The sequence below is a fragment of the Urocitellus parryii genome, chromosome 8 (genome assembly GCF_045843805.1).
Source record: "Urocitellus parryii isolate mUroPar1 chromosome 8, mUroPar1.hap1, whole genome shotgun sequence".
NCBI lineage: Eukaryota > Metazoa > Chordata > Mammalia > Rodentia > Sciuridae > Urocitellus > Urocitellus parryii.
In genome coordinates this window covers 11510135-11526655 of record NC_135538.1, presented here as the reverse complement: position 1 = coordinate 11526655, position 16521 = coordinate 11510135, and the positions used below count along the sequence as shown (strand labels likewise).

The window sequence follows — 16521 nt, the reverse complement described above, 5'->3', positions numbered from 1 at the left end:
TTTGAATGATTTGCATCAAGTGACACTTAAAAATACTGAGAAATTCCAATGCAGGGTACTAGAAATCATTTTGGAGACATAATTGAATATATTCATCTTTTTTTTTCTTTAGGGTAAATTTAAAATATACCTCAGAAACTATAGAATTAGTATCAATTGTTGAGAATAATGTAAAACAAATGATCAGGTCATCATTTAGAAAAACTTGGAAGAGTGTATGTGGCTGTCTGATTTGGAAAAACAAATCATGTCAGACCAATTTAGTTCTGTTTTATGACAGGATAACAGTCTACAAACATAATAGGCATTTGAAAAACATAATTCCTTTTAATTTCAGTAAATGTTTTCTTCTGTTGTATATGACATATTATTAATAAGCTAAGAAAATATGGCGTGGTGTAGTGTTCTCAGTGGCTAGCTATCATTAACCAGTTTCCAACTGGATGCTGACATTAACAGGTGCTCACAGGAATTCCTGGTGGATTTCTTTGAAGGCAATAACTCGGTTGAAAACCTAAACAAAAGATTTGAGATGTTACTAATTAAACCTGTAGGTACTACTAAGCTACATACTGTTTTTGGTCTCTGGGTCTAAACTTCAGAACAATCTTGAAATATTAGAAGGAAAACTTCAGAAACATTAACCAACACCAACAACTAAGTAAGAAAACTAAGATGTGGGGAATGTCTTGGAATTCTTTGGAGTGAAACAGCTGCATGGTATGAAAAACTGGCCAGATGGAATTTAAAATTAAAATGCAGATCCCAGTTATCTTGTGGGGCAGAAGTTGAGTTGGGATGTCAGAGTTAGGATCACCGTAGACAGAAATGTGATAATAATGAAAAGTATTTGTTAAAAGAGAACAAGAAAGAAATAAGGAAGGAGGGGAGGAAGGGAATGAGGGAGGAGGCAAACACAGAGTTTAATGTCCTGTATGTGGCCTATAAAATCCATGAAAGTCACTTTTCTGCCCAGGACTGGTCATGCACTTATTAGAACATAATGTCTCATTTTCGTCCACACTTTTAGAGTGGATGTAAGTGATTTTGAAGAAGAGCAATGAGAAGAATTGAAGGGCTAGAATGTACAACCTAGGCTGAAAGGCTGAAAATTTCGAGTTGTTTGGATTAGATAAGGGACAGCCAGGGAATAGCTTCGTTATCATTTTCAGGTAAACGGTTTTGTAGAAGATAACCCCCATTGGTGACTTCTCTGGTCCTCACAGGATGAAAAAGAGCACAAAAGTGCTTAATTTCAAATCTGAAAAGAGCAGGTTTGGACCTGAACGCAGATGTCCGTCCTCAGGGTAAAGTAACTTTGAAAGGGTTTCTAAAGGAGGTTCAGGCCAAGTAGCAACGTGTCTCCAGACTGGATATAATGTTAAGTATGACATCGAGTTTGAGAAAGATGAACGGTGTCAGAGGGTAAGCTATATCCCACAGGCCAAGTTGGACCCACCACCTGATTTTTGGATGATCCATGAGCTAACGATGACTTTTACATTTGCAAGTAGTTGAAAATAAAAATTTTGTAACAAAAGAAAATCACGTAAAATTCACCTTCGGTGTCCGTGAATAAAGTTGTACTGGAACACAACCACACCCATCCCTTGGTGTTCTTGTTGGTGGCTTCTTGGGCCCCTGACCATGGCAGAACTGAGTAGCTGAGATTGAGACGGTAGGTCCACAAAGCCTAAGCTGATGGCTATTTGGGACCCTGGCCTAGATGACCACAGCACTTGCACCATGTGTAGATTTTACCTCCAATATCTAGAAGCTTTCCTTGTTGTAGAAAAAATGAACCCCTCTGGGATCAGCCGATGAATACAGGCAGCACATCCTTTGAAGGGTTTTTGATAGGGCTTTGGGTCCACAGAAGAACACACCGATGCTGCTGCTGGAGGGGTAGGAAAAGGGAGCCGTGTTACCCAGGGCAAGGCCAAGACAATCGCAGGGCTCGGAGGGGCTGTGGACGTAGGCTGCTTATTCATTTACTGACCTGTATCCATCCACCTCCTTTTTCCTTAGATTCCCTCTTCCTATTTTCAGCACCTTGCTCCCTCCCAGATTCAGGGGTTCACCCAGATGGCTATGCAGGAGGTTTTGAGAGAGAGAGAGAGGGTGTCACCTGGATTTTTGATCAGGTGACCTTGATTAGCATCTTCTTGGATCCATGGCTAGAATATAAGCTTTCTGAGAGCAGAAACCTGATCTGGTGTGATCCCAGCCCTTAGGACAGTGCCTGGCATATAAAAGACAGTCAATACATATTTGTTGAAGAAAAAGGTCGGGTTGATTATGATCTGTATGCTCTTGGGCAAGACCTGAGATGTTATTTTCCATAGATATAAAACAAAGACAATAATTACATGATATGTTTTATTTACATTATATGTTTTATGGAAAGCAAAATGAGATAATGCATCCAAAATGGTTTTAAAAGGGTGAGTTAGTAGTAACATTCTGCTCAACCCTGCCTTTTTTTACAGATAATAAAATTCATACTGAAGTAATAGCAACTTGATTTATTTCTTCGGTTGGAATTACTTTAATTTTCCAAGAAGTCCAAAACAAAGAGATGGAAGGAAAAAAAGACATTGCTGAAAATGTGGTCAACAAACGCCGTCCTCTGCAATTATGACATCTCGGATAACATGGCGGAGGAGATATTTTTACATATGGTGACTATCCCAGGGAGGCTCAAATCCCTTGTGACATCACAGTGCAAGCCTTCAGCTTGTCTCTGGAAGTTGTGATGTTTCTGGGTCTAGAGGGAGTTACAGAGATGATGTCTTTTTTCCCTTGTTTTGAATATTATTATTCCCTGTAGCATTTTTCCAGTCTTCGGCATGAGCCAAATTAGTTACTCTAGTCCAGATCAAAAATTCTCCAACTTTACCATGCTTCAAGTCATCTAGGAAGATGGTTAGAATGCAGATTCCTTGGCTCCAAGGAATGCATGGTTAATATGGAGCCTGGGTAATATTCACATACAATGTCCTGGGAGCTCCCTTTGAGGAACTGTCTTAGGAACGTTCTTCAGACCCAGGACCAGGGCACTCTCCGGTCGTATTCCTTCAGATCTGGCTTTTGTTGGGGAATGCCTACCTAGCCTAGTTCATCTTAGCTTCCACAGAAGCAGGGTTTTCTGCCGTATCAGAGCCACCTTTTAATTATGTGTTCCAGAACTGTAATAACCATGGTGGCAGTCGATGGTTTAATGATATCTTAGACTAGCTTCAAAAGAACTTATCAAATGGCTTCATTTGTAAATGACAATGTTTAAAATGTGTAAGTACGACTCTCAAAGATATCATTCCCCACAGCTAAATTTGACAAAGTAATTTTTCAGAAAATATTTCCTAGCCTGAAAAATATAACTTAATGAAGCAATTTACAGGGGGTGACAGAGCGAAAGGACAGGGTCAGGGTGCTGTTGGTTCCCCCCAATTGGCTGCTGGGTGACTTTGAGCATATTAATTATCTTCTCAAAGCTCCCATCACCTCATCTATAAATTGAGGAGCATAAATCTAGTTTCCAGCTCCTGGAATCTCTTCTGCTCTCGTAGCATTGCTGTGAAGACAAGGTAGGCCACGGCAGGTCCAGCTTTTGGCCTCAAGTGTGGCACGTGGTGATTTCTCAGTGACTCTTAGCTTATCTTCGTCATTATGACACACTATGTCTGCAGGACTCTGCCTATTCCAAGTAGCTGAACAGGAGAGGGAGGGAGGGAGGGAGGGAGGGAGGGAGGGAGGGAGGTATTAACTCGGAGGCGATGATAGACTTACTTGAATCAGCACTATGTCTTTTGAGCTCTGGAATGAAACATTTTGAGTGATGCATGAGTCAGGTAAAACCCTTTCCAATGAGAAGTCACAGCTCTGCTTTGTGTCTGATGCCCAGAGGGACCCTTGCATCCATTTTTCAAAGATGCTGTTATGGGTGGTGATATTTTTCCATTAGTGTAGATGTCACCAAAGAGATTGCCCACTGGCCCACTCCCAACAGGCTAAGATGTCCTTTCGTTTATAGCCATAGTCACTGTTTGCAGGAGCCAATGGTGCTCTTTGATGCTCTGCCTTTAAAACTCCATTTCAAAGGCTTCTTCTGATTGCTGGCTGCCAGGTGTACCACTGGTGTCCCCAACGGTTCACAGCTCCCCTGCCCCTTTGAAGTGATGGCTATTACACTGCACAGCTAAGTGCATACTTTTCTGTACTCAGGGTCCATAACTGTCATGGTTATGCGATTGCCAAAAAGTCTTACAAAGGCCATTCATTATCTATCTTTGCTTTGACCAAAAGGTCAGCCCTTCACCAGCTGGCTGCACATCACTGTCCCCAAGCAAGGCATTCTGTTGCCTGCCTGCTGTTGCCCTCTTGGCATTTACAATTCCAAGTATGAAGATTTCTTGTCACGAATGCATACCGTGAACCACGGGGCCGAGATTCCGTGAAAAGCGGTTAAGGCGTAGATGCGGCAGTTTTTATTTTTTTATTTTTCTTTTATGAGGCAATGGACAAATGCAAAAAAACCCTAATGGGGTTGGTAAAGAAAAAAAAAATCTTCTATAAAATTTAATTACCCACAATTGCTCAGAATTAAAAAAAAAGATTCTCTGCAAAAGAAGTATAAAACCACGAGACACTATTTATTCTCGGGTTTACAGCTGCAAGCCGTGGAGTTTGCACAGGCGAGAGGAGCTGGATCAGGGACAATGTTAATGGCATTGATCAGTCTGGGCTGCTGACTTTGATGAGAAAAGGACACATTTCACATGGGCTGCAAAGATGGTTAACATGCACAGCATTTTTTTTAGCTCTGATAAACAGTAAGGAAAATCCTCCTTTCTCCTTCTATATTTGCTAAATAACTACTGTGCTCTTCTCTGTGGGGTTGGTGCATTTTTCAAAACAGGGCAGCGATACCATGCATGAAAGGCATCCAAAATATCACCCGCCAGGAGATTTCAGCCAGCAGATATATGGGAGTGTGGGTGCGCCTGGGAGTAATCCCACCACCTTGCTGGATTCCCAGGTTCTGCTGCCGTGAGCTCTTCTCTCTTTAAATTGTGTGTTTGTTTTTATGTGTTGGCTTTTATGCTTGGTAAGTTATAACCCTGTAGGGGCAGACCCTAAACCCCATTTTAAAAAAATCAAATTACTTTATACCCTGAGTGCATTCTGCAAATAAAATCGATAAACAGAAGGTTCCCGTGGATTTATGGAGACTTAGAAAGAAGGCACCGAGAGCTATAGACCCTGTTTCACACAATGGACACAACTTCTGGTTAATCTTTCCTAGTGAGTGTTTTTCATTAGAAAACCCTCCAAATGATTTATCACATAATTATAGTTTATACAACACCTTCTTTTTCATAAGCACAGATGATAATTGTGCTGGCCAGCTTTTTTTTTTTTTTTTTTTTAAACCTATCTTCCAGTCCGTTGGTAGCTGCTGGCTGCATTACTTTCCTGTGTGTGTTAATTACTGGGCTGTTCGTTATTTGCTGCAGACCCACCTAACAGTGCTCTGGTGGGACTCTTCTGCCCACTTCCCACCAGCTCCATCTTCTTTGGCAGGCCGAGCCGTCTGGCTAGGACTCTGGTCCTAGCTTTCTCCTCCATCTCTCCATCCCTCCTCTTGCTCATGCTGGCCACTGCCAGGCTCTGAGGTGTATGGATAAAACTGCTGCCCTTAAGGGACTTAGGATCTTATAAGGGAGAAAAATAAAAGCAGCTAACTTGGAAGCTTTGGATTTCTGAAACTGGTAGAGCCATTTTCCCCCAATCCTATTCTCCTCCTCTACCCCAACAAAGCACTAAAATGTATACACTTCATGCATAAATAACCTGCTGCCACAACTCATAATTTGATAGATAACATCATCAAAGCAGCTTTGCAAAGCAATAACGAATCCACCTTCTACTTTCTTACTCTCCTCCCTAATCCCCCCAACCACACGTAGAGTAATTCTAGTAATGTTTGTTGTATTTTCACTTGGTTCTAACCAGAGAGGCAGATGCCCTCTGGTGGGAAGGTACTATTTAAATATGCTGACAATATTCGCATCCTCAGTTTACAGTGGCTTTATTTTTCTCACAAAGCTATAATTTATCATGTGTTGGATTTTCATGTAAGTCTACTTCTTTGAGTGTTCTGAATATTTTAGTCATATAATGAATGTTTAAGATATCCTGTTAGATAAAAGACCTTGTGTGCTAGCCTCTGAATGCTAATGTCTTAAAAATATCATTGAAAAACATTTTGCACATATGCACGTACAAATGAGAATTGAAGGGTGTGCACACAAGCAAATGTGGTTCCAGATGGACACATTTACTCCATTTAGTATAAAGGTATTTTTACATTTCTGAAAACAATGGGTGGTCTAAAATACCTTCATGCAATATGGATCCGAAGCCCCCAGTCATATGGCAAGTTGACACCTCTTTTCATTGTTGGGTTGGGTCGAACTGCTTTAAAAAGGGGTGTCGTATGCTTCCACGCCTTATTCTTCCCGTCAAGATAAAAGAAACACTTCTGAAGTTTCCAAAAGTGGCCAGAGCTTTAAAGTTGTTATGGTAATTAATTACATAAAGTTTACACCTAGGAGGCACGGCCAAGTTATTAGCAGATAAGTCAAAAGCAGCAAACTATAAATATTATCTGAAGCCTAAGATCAAACGCAGAAGCCCTATGGAAAAACCTCATATTCAATTAATTAAAAACAGCTGATCCAGAAATTCAGAAGGTTGAGCACATACACAAAATGTGCATTTGACAAAGGAGTAGCTTGATGTGACAAAGCTATATTTATTTTCATTCCGTCTACCTTCTTGGCAATAATCAGCTGACTCCTGAGTACTCCGTCTGTAGCTTGGGAACATATTGAGGGTGTTGACCAAAACAATGAAATTTAGCTTCCCCTTGGTAAAAGACACATTTCTATAGATTAATAAGACATAGATGTCAGTGCATTATTTAATTAGCCTACTATATTTTAATTAGGAGAATGATTTTCATTGTTTTTGTTTAGAGTGCTTTTTTGTTTGTCTAATTGAAGCAATAAACAACAATTATCACAGGCATGTGAGTTTGGTAATAGCAATAAAAGACATTATTTTATACATATACTTACTATTTGCTGATTGCCTTTTAAAGCTATTCTTTTGTTTTTGCAAATTCAGCTGATATAATTACCAATATTAATGACAAATAAAAACAATAGATACGCTTTCCTTTTTTCTATTTCCAGCCTTTGATCTATTTTTAATTTCTCTCCCCTCTTCCTTATTTGTATTCGTTTTGATGCCATCAATTTGTTTCTCTATTACTGTTATTTTTGCAATTTTCTGTTTCCTTTAGAGCTTGCCCAACTCTCTTTGATCTGCTTCCCTTCAAGCTTTATTTTTGGTGCTGTTTTTCATGTTCTATAAAAAATACTTTTGCCCCTCTTCCCTTTATTCTTTTGATTTAACTCCTTCTCAGAACAAGAACCAACTCCAGCTTTGAGTGAACAGGTAAATGTTTTTTCAAGAGCAAGTCCTGAGAATCCTCGGCTTTGCACTGATGAATAGACATGGTGGAGAGCCTACTTCAAAGGCCCTCGAGAACAAAGGACCTTTCTGAGACCACTAGCAAATCTACCAATTCCTTCTGAACCGTCTTTGCCAAAAGATAGGAGCTAACACAGGACAAGCCTGTCTGCAGGAGTGGCCAAGTGGGCTTAGGAACAAACATATCCTTGACATAATAAGGGGAAAACATACTGTTTATCTCTTTAATAAGCATCCTGAGGAAAATTAATGTGACTTTGTCCTTTGTGCAGAACAGTAATTGGATTGTGTGTTTCATTTCTATCTGGACAAAGGCCAGGATATTGAAATACTTTTCAATATTAGATTTTCTTGTTTAAAAATTAGATTTTATTGGCATTCTCTTTCCGAGATTTCTTCATTAAAAGCTTCATTAAACATAAATCTCCTTTTACACAGCAGAAAACAAAAATTATTGCAACGAGGTCATTTTGAACGTCTTCTAGAAGGGCGGGGACAGCTTCCTTGCTGGAGACTCCTCTCTCCCAGGGACAAAGTCACAACCGACTTTGTGGGCATGAGTCTGATATTTGTCATATTGAGGCTTGAAACTATATGACAAGTTGCTGTGTTCTAGAGTCTTAGGCTCTTCCAAATATGGTATTTTAAGAAAATCTAGTTGGATGTGGTGGAGCATACCTGTAATCCCAATGGCTCAGGAAACTAAGGCAGGAGCAAGTTCAAAGCCAGCCTCAACAACTTAGTGAGGTCCTAAGCAACTCAGTGAGATCCTGTCACTAAATAAAATACAAAAAAAAGGTGTGTGTGTGGGGGGGTGTGCTGGGAATGTGGATCAATGGTTAAGAGCCCCTAAAATTCAATCCCAGTACCAAAAAAAAAAAAATTGGGCTAGGAAGTAGGCTAAGAGGCTTGATTCAACGACATGTAAACCTGGGGGCCTCTTCTCTCCTGAAAGATGCAAAGTCATCCGTGGGGGAGAGAGAGTTTGCAAAGCTAATGTGCTGAAAAATGCACTGGACATCAAATACATTTCTGCACTTCGGTTCCAGCCTCCAGAAAGAAATGAACACACTCCTGACAAGGCAAGTGGGGAGAGTGACAGCCACAGTGTTCCCAGCTCAAAACTGTTTTTACTGCTCACTCCCTGCAAAAATTGGACAGGCTCACTTCTCAGCCCTGCAAAGCATAATTTTCTGGGCAGAGTTTGCGCAAACCCAGTCTTACCCTCGGTCTCCTGACGCACCGTGTTTCTGGCTCACACTTTCTGAGGGGAGAGAGATAATGAAATGGTTTGGTTTGAAAGGCCTTCCCCACTGGGCTGCAGACTTCATGTGTAACAGAAATAAACAAATGCGCTGTGAGATGTCAGTAAGAGACGAGCCTAATAAAGAGCCGGACTAGCTATAAGAGCTTACAAGATATATAGATCCCTGTTTAACGCCTACAAAGTGGGGAAATTCCTTTTGTGATAATTGAAAACTGAGTGCAAAGCATTGGTCAGAAATAAACTTTCACCAAAAGGTGAAAGTAGGAATAACCCACCCCCCCAACCCCAAAACCCTAGTGATCATATATGAGCTTTGGACCTCTTAATTTCTATCTCTAAGTGTTTTAAGGAAACTGTAGATGAAATTAACTTGTTTCTGCACTGGACAAGAACTGGATGGGGGTAAGGTGACCGGTGGTGACTCTCAGGGCTCAAAGAGACTTGGGCTCCAGGATCCAGGAACAGGTGTGGAGAAAGGAGCCCAGAGGAAGTGGATTCAAAGGGTCTAGAAGCTAGGATGGGTTGGCAGACCCTGTTGGAGAGAAGGTGGGCTCCAGCCCTGGAGTGTAGGCCAGGTGTCCATAAAAGCCAAGGCTAGAGGCAAAGGGGAACAAGTGGACTCCTGGATGAGGGGCTGGAAAGAGCCTCCAAGGCCACTTGCCACAGGTTGGCAGCTCTTCTGGGGCATCTGAGGCTGAGCCCCTGGAGTAAAAGTGAGACTTTGCAATTGATTGTGCAGCTGGTCCACTTCCACCCCAACCTTGAAGCTAAAAGTTGTTGGTTTTTGTTTTTAACTTTCTTGTTGGAAATTTGTTGCTCTCAGATGACTCAAGGTCAGGAGGAAATTTCCACAGACATTCCCTCAGCCTGTGTTCTACCCAGGGCTGTGGGCTCAGGAGCCTCCTCAATGAATACTCTTGTCTTGGGTGCAAGCTCTCTCAGGCAGGCTGTCCAGGAAGCAGGGCTCAGAGAGAGCTGGGGCAGCTGAAGTCAGAGAGACTTCACACAGAAGGAGGGCACTGGAACTGTATGCCTAGGAACCCAGAGGGCCTCTGGTTACTTCTTCCCCGCTTCTCTCTTCACAAAGCTTCTTCAATAATGACCCAAAGAAGTCTCACCATGTAGTGACAACTAATAAAGAGTAAAATGGATAGTTCTGGCACAAACTGACTACATGCAAAAAAATAAAAAATAAAAATGTAAGAAGGAGCTGAACTGACATCAATAATATTCACCAAAAAATATTCTATGGAGCAGAAATAAATACTAGGAAGCCTCAAAAAGGTTAATAAAGCATAACTCTTATGAAAGAAGAGCAGAGAGCAGAAATGTAAGGAAGCTGCCAGGAGAAGTCACAGGTGATAGAGATGTGGTCTGAAGAACCCTAGGATGTTTTAATTTACTTCTGATAAAGTGGACAGAAAGAAGGTTGGGCTGTGGAAGACCTAAGTAGCACAGTTAATAAGGCAGATAAGAGTAATATTCATTCAACTTTGGGACTTGCACAGGAGAAGGCTTTTCCCTACCCTCCAAATGTTGTGGGTTTTGGAACTCTTGTTGGTCTCTCTCTGCTCCATTGGTCATCTCATTTGGTGTTATGGCCTCCAACCCAGCTTCTGCCCTGAAATCATGATGCGTACTCACTGCCTACTTGACGCCAGTATGTGAACATGTCAAAGAAAAAAACTCCTGAAAGCCTCTGACTGACAGCCAGAATGCCTACAGTGCCATCCAGGTAGAATTGGGGACTTCATCCTGGTTTGGCTCATGCCTCATATCCAACCCATCAGCAAATCAGGTCAGCTGCCTTGGCACCCTGTCCAGAAGGTAAGGGCCTCTCAACACCTCCACTGCCACGCCCCACCTCCACCAAGCTACCTCCACCGCCCACTGCCTGCCTCTCCACTTCTGTCCAAGGCCCCACTATTCCTTAAAGCGGCCAGAGAGATCTCATGTCACTCTTGGGGTTCAAATCTCTAAATGAATAAATAAAATTCAAAGTCTATGACGATCTGCAACTGTCCCTTCTCCTAAATGCAACCCCCTGTTACTCTCCCTCTCAGTCCTCTGTCCCAAACTACTGGCCTCCTGGATCATGCCTCGGGACTTTGCTTGTTCCCAGACGACGCCCACTTGTTACACTCCCTCACTTCCTTCAGTTTTGCCTCAGATAGGGAAAATGTTCTGCCTTGATGACAATATTAGAATATACTGATGTTCAAGAGCCATAGACGATGAGGGTTCACTTAGGGAGTTAGAAGAGCAATGATCACTGTTTGTGTTACTGCTTTCTACCTAACTTCTTAACATACTGTATGATTTTAAAAATATGAAGACAACACCATGAATATTATCATCTGTATTTTACAGTGGGGCACAAAACCTCAACCAAGCTGGCTTGTCCAAGCTCACCTACCTAGAAACTTCTAGAACCAGGAAATATAGGCTTCACTCTAGAGCAAGTGCTCTTTCTTCTTTACATTAAAATTTATTATATAATGATAATAATAACATTAATCCTTGAATCAATAATAGTAATAGCAGCAGCAGCAGCTAAGCTCATGGAGCACTGTGTGGTGAGCACTATTTTAGGCACCTTACATTCATTCATTCACCCCACACCTAGGTGCTTGGGCTCCAGTTCCTGAGTCCTTAACCACTACCTTAACTCCCTGCTCAGTCTTAGAACATGTTCTCTCTGCTTTTGCTAGACATGCTAGATACGCTGTACAGTTGGACATAAGTGAATTCTCCAGTTGGGTAATTAGAGATAACTGTGCTCACCAAAGTTTTCTTGAAGGCATATGTTGTTTAAGAAATATCATCTTTAAATTGAGGTTAAGTGTGAAAATTTTCAACATAATCAATAATTGTCAGAGGCTGTAAGCCAGTTAAGCAGAAGTTTGTGGTTCTCTAGGAGATGTGCAGTACCGACTTCAGATTCACTTCCCGAGTCAGCAGTAACTTGCATTTCTCGGGGGAGGCTCCCAGCAGGCAGAGGAAAGAGAGCCCGCCTTACTCACCTGGGGTGGTTGTAGGCTATCTGCTTGAACTCGTTGTTCCAGTTGGGTCTCCCGTAGAAGGTTTTCTGCTTTAAGCCCGTAATCACATCGGTGTTCTCATCCCAATGTAAAGCTATGTGAATAGCCTAAAATAAGAATCGTGGTATCAGATGACATTTAGAACAAAAGTAGGAGCCTCCTATAAATAAAGGATGAAATCATTAAGCTCATGTGTAGATCTGATACAAAAAGCCTTTTTTTTACAGGACTGGAAATGTTTATCATTATTAGCAGATACCATTGATGTTGCATTTTAGGACAGGTATCATATTTCATGTATCTTTGCATTAGACCTACTGAAACGGTACATAGTAGGTATGCAATAATATTAGCCTAAGAAGGATATTTTTCTTTGAAAGGATGAGAGCCATACAGCAAATGTGGCTAAGGGAAAGCAACACTAAATGATTTCCCTTTTTTCTGCCAGACTTCTTAAAAATTAATCTCCACCTGCTGTCCCTCTTTGCTTCATATTAAATCCTGAGGATCTGAGAAGGGCATTGCCAGATTAACGTGCCATGAAATGTCCAGGAAGAAAATGGGTCTCATGGTCAGATCTGCCTACTGGGTTGAAACAGTAGATGTACAGTCGTTCCTTGAAATCCATGGGGGACTGGTTCCAGGACTGCCCCTTCCCTGCAGATACCAAAGACTGAGGATGCTGAAGCCCTTTATAGAAAATGGCACAGTATTTGCATATAACCTATGTAGATTCTCTAGTATTCTTTGCATCATCTCTTGATTACTTATATATAGTATCTACTAGGTTGAAATCTGCACTTACAGGTGTGGAACTTATGAATAGGGAAAGCTGATCTTATACGGAGAGCCTTCAAATACTGGGAGGCTGTTGAGGCTGGCAGACAGGACACGGAGGCCAGAGCACAGCAAGGGGCATGGTGGGAGCTCTGTGCCCAAGCACTTGCCTTCGAATTCAGCGACTCCACTACTGCATCATGTCAGCCAATGAATAAGCAAGCGATTGAGGGGTATCGTTCCCTGGTGATCGTGTGTTCAGTTGCTATCATTGTTTTAGCTCCTGCTGAATTCTGGTAGCTACCCCGTTCTTTCCTCATGGGTGTGTGACCTGTGCTACCCTCAGACCCATCACAAACCTTTGCGCTCACTTGTCTACATTTTGGTGCTTGATTTGGCTTCACCTTCTGACTCTTCCTAATCCTGAAAGTCTGGGTGACAGACAACTCATGCCCAAGTTCCCACAGCACGGCCTTTTTCCTTGTCTGACAAAGAGACCCGGGCCAGCGAGGTTCTGCTGGGAAAAACGGAAGTGGCCCCAACAGGCCAGCAGATAATGGCAAACTGGAATTTCAGAACTCCAGGCTACAGGAGGTTTCCACCAGGCAAGTTTGACTCCAGGTAGCAAGACTACTAATGGAGAAGAGATTGGGGTGGGCATTCTAGGCAGACAGAGGATGGGGAAGAAAATGGCAGAGGTTTCTGAGTGACCTGTCAGGGAGGGGGACCAGTAAGAACAAAAACATGGTTGTTTTGAAGCATCGGTGGCAGGATGTGCCACCACATGTTCTGCAGCCCTGGCACCGGAGGAAACGGATGGGGCTTGATGGAGCTAGGTCAGGCTGGGAAGGGCCTTCAGCACTTGCTAAGAAGTTTGGACATTATTTCGTGAAGGCCTTACTTACTTCTCTTTGTAGTGCCGCCAATCACTGATGTTCAAACATTTGGAATTATATTTGTTCCATATTTCTCAGCCCAATGTTCAATTAATCTCCAAACTCTTTTGATTTGCCCTTCATAATACTTCTTCCATCTGTCCCTTCTGTTCTTGTCATTTTGCCACTTTGAGGTTGTTGAATTCATTCTAACAATTGGCTATTTCTATAACAGCCTCTTGATGCTTGATTTACTGACAGAATGCACCAATTATTTTTTCCTTAAATGTTGAGATTAGTGATTTCTTGCCTGAAACTTGGGAGTCTAAAGGATGTCCAACATGTCATGGGAAAAATTTAAGAAAATATCTCTTTTAATTTACTTTTATTTAGGAAAAAATATATACTCTACTCTACTCTTGGAAGTGGCAGAGATAGGAAGGAGACTGCAGGGTTTCATTGGCACCAAATTGACTTCAGATCTCAGCTGGGAGAACCCAAGTCTCATAACTCCCAAATGACAGGGGATGCCTAAGCAGACACTGGGGATCAATTTTCTTTAGAAGTAGAAGATAAGGCACGGTTTTGGAAAAGAAAAGTCAAAAGCTGTCTCTATACTTCACCAAATGGATCATCAGTCAAAAATCCCGCTTGAATAAGGGAAATGTTTGTTAAGAAAACATAATTAACACTATATAATTCATTAAGATGTTTTAATCTTAGTTTCCAAGAAACCCGCATTTCAAATTATCCCAGAGGATTAAATATTTAAGAAGGACTGTAAATAAGACCATAAAAATTCATAAAGCTACTGAAATCCAGGGAAAGTCTATTCATTTGCAGAAGGACAAAGCCAAATTATAGCAATGTTCTACAACTGTGTGTGTGTTTGTGTGTGTGTGTGTGTGTGTGTGTGTGTGTGTGCATGCTTGTACTGACACACACAGAACATTCATTTATAAATTTAGTGATTAATCAAAACTCATTGGCTCAGACTCACTTCCTTGGAGGTAAACATCAATGATAGTTGCAACTGAGATGCTGATTAGAATATACATTTTATAGCCTAGTAATCACTTTATTGTTAACTCTAATATTTGAGGAGTTGAACTGGATTCATAGGTACTTGTCATCATTCAGTATTAGTAACATTGACCTATTACTGTGGTCCATGTTTTGATATACATTGTTTTTGGTAAACTCAGCCTTAGTATTTCATTAATACCATGGATTGTAGAACATCTGCCTAAGCAAAGATCATCTTGATCTCAGGTAAACAGACACATACATACACCCATAATTTCTAAGAACACCTTAAGGAAAAGAAATCTCCAGACAAACCATGCATCCCTTATTATTTTCTGTAGTTACTCAGATACTTTTCAATGAAAAAGGTTCAATATAAATACCTGGGAATCTTTTCTGTTTAAATCTGAACAGCTCAAAGAATGGAATTAAAATCAATTACGAACTCAACAGCTGATATAACCAATCAATACTTGCTTAATGTCACTCTTAAAGTGACAAATGCAAACTTCTTTGGGATTTCCAATCTGGATTGTCCTCTGCTGTCCAACCTGTTTATCTTCTTTTCTATTCCACGGTAAGATAACTATAGGTCCTTTTATTGCTACAATTTATAGTACTTTTTAATCTGGTTTTATTTTACTCTCCTTTCCTTTTTAGGAACATAAAGATAATTCTTTCATGCTGCCAGATAACTAGATAGCTCATTACTGAAACTCTCCCTTTTGTGTTAAGCAAGCCAGGTAATGATGCTCATTCTCAAAATCTTATCGATACCTGATTTTCATCCCAGCCAGTAAGAAATATATGATAACTCAGAAAGTGAGCTCTCCCCTGCTCGCTCATCCGTGTTTCCAGTGAGAGTAAGAGATCAGCAAACCATTCAAATGCCCTTGCATCCCGGCAAATCCAGTAGAAATACACCTGTCAGGAGAGAAGGCAGGAGAACTGAGCCATCTCTTTTTTCATAATGTGCTGATAATCACAGACTACTTTATCTCCATTAAATTATTTGAGCCCAAATGGGCACTTCTGCAAAAATAACATGCTTTTCTTTGCCAGTGAACAAACTGTCACACTGTGATTTCTTTTGAAAAAAATTCACATTGTGTTTGAAAAGGCCCAGAGTGAATTCAGAGTCAGGAGCCCGTGGGCTGTGCCAGTTCCTCTGGATGAGGATCAACTCACCACATTTCTGGCTGTGTTTCTTCTGAACAAGATTAATAATCATAACTAGCTGTGCCTTTCACTGCTCCCCAAAGGGGATAAGCCGTTAGACCAACCCCCTTCATCTTTACTTATGACCTAAGCTCGGGATTTCAACTCTCTTCTCCAGAGACCCCGAAGGCTTGGGCACTAATCCACTTCACCAGCCGAGGCCTCAGGAGAATGGAGATTATGGTAATTGTGGAATCAAGCCACACAGGCCAGAAATCTCTGCTCAGTGAGACATATCAGTGTCCAGAAAGGCTGGTGCGTGGGGGCTGTGCCCGCGTGTCAACTGCTGTAGTGAAATTATGTCCAGGGAGATGACTTAAAAAAAAAAAATCAACAGCTCACTGGGTTGAGCAAATGGCAAGTGACAAGAAGAGTTTTCTAAAACAAAGGCTTAGTTTTTGGGCTGTGAGTTTCAGATAAATGCATCTAGAAGAAACCATGGGAGAGAAATCTGTTAATGCTCTGCATTTTCCTCATACTCCTACCCATTGCTGATACTACTCTTTCCTGCACCAAGAGATATCCCAGGAGGTATCTCCAGGCCTTAACAACATCTGTGGGGCTGGACTCGACCTCAGGCACTGCCAGGTGGGTCTCCAAAGGCCAGTGTTCTCCCTCTGTGCCAGCCTGCCTGCAAGCTCACAATCATGCCATCAGATTTATGGGTGAGATTTAACCAATAGATCAAATTCACGAGGAAAAGGAAATTGCGGAATGTGTTCAAGGCTAGACATCTCACCAGTCCTCCTCAGATTTT

General features: G+C 41.5%; 1 protein-coding gene across 1 annotated transcript in view; it reads right to left on the bottom strand.

Annotated features, from left to right (window-relative positions):
- Positions 1-1770: 1770 nt before the first annotated feature.
- Nox3 (NADPH oxidase 3) overlaps positions 1771-16521 on the bottom strand; it is a 53686-nt gene continuing 38935 nt past the window's right edge. The window contains exons 11-13 of the mRNA XM_026393841.2: positions 15324-15470; positions 11851-11975; positions 1771-1897 (exon numbers count right to left, since the gene is read on the bottom strand). Coding sequence (XP_026249626.1) covers positions 1771-1897; positions 11851-11975; positions 15324-15470 — 399 coding nt within the window. The remainder of the gene's footprint in view (positions 1898-11850; positions 11976-15323; positions 15471-16521) is intronic.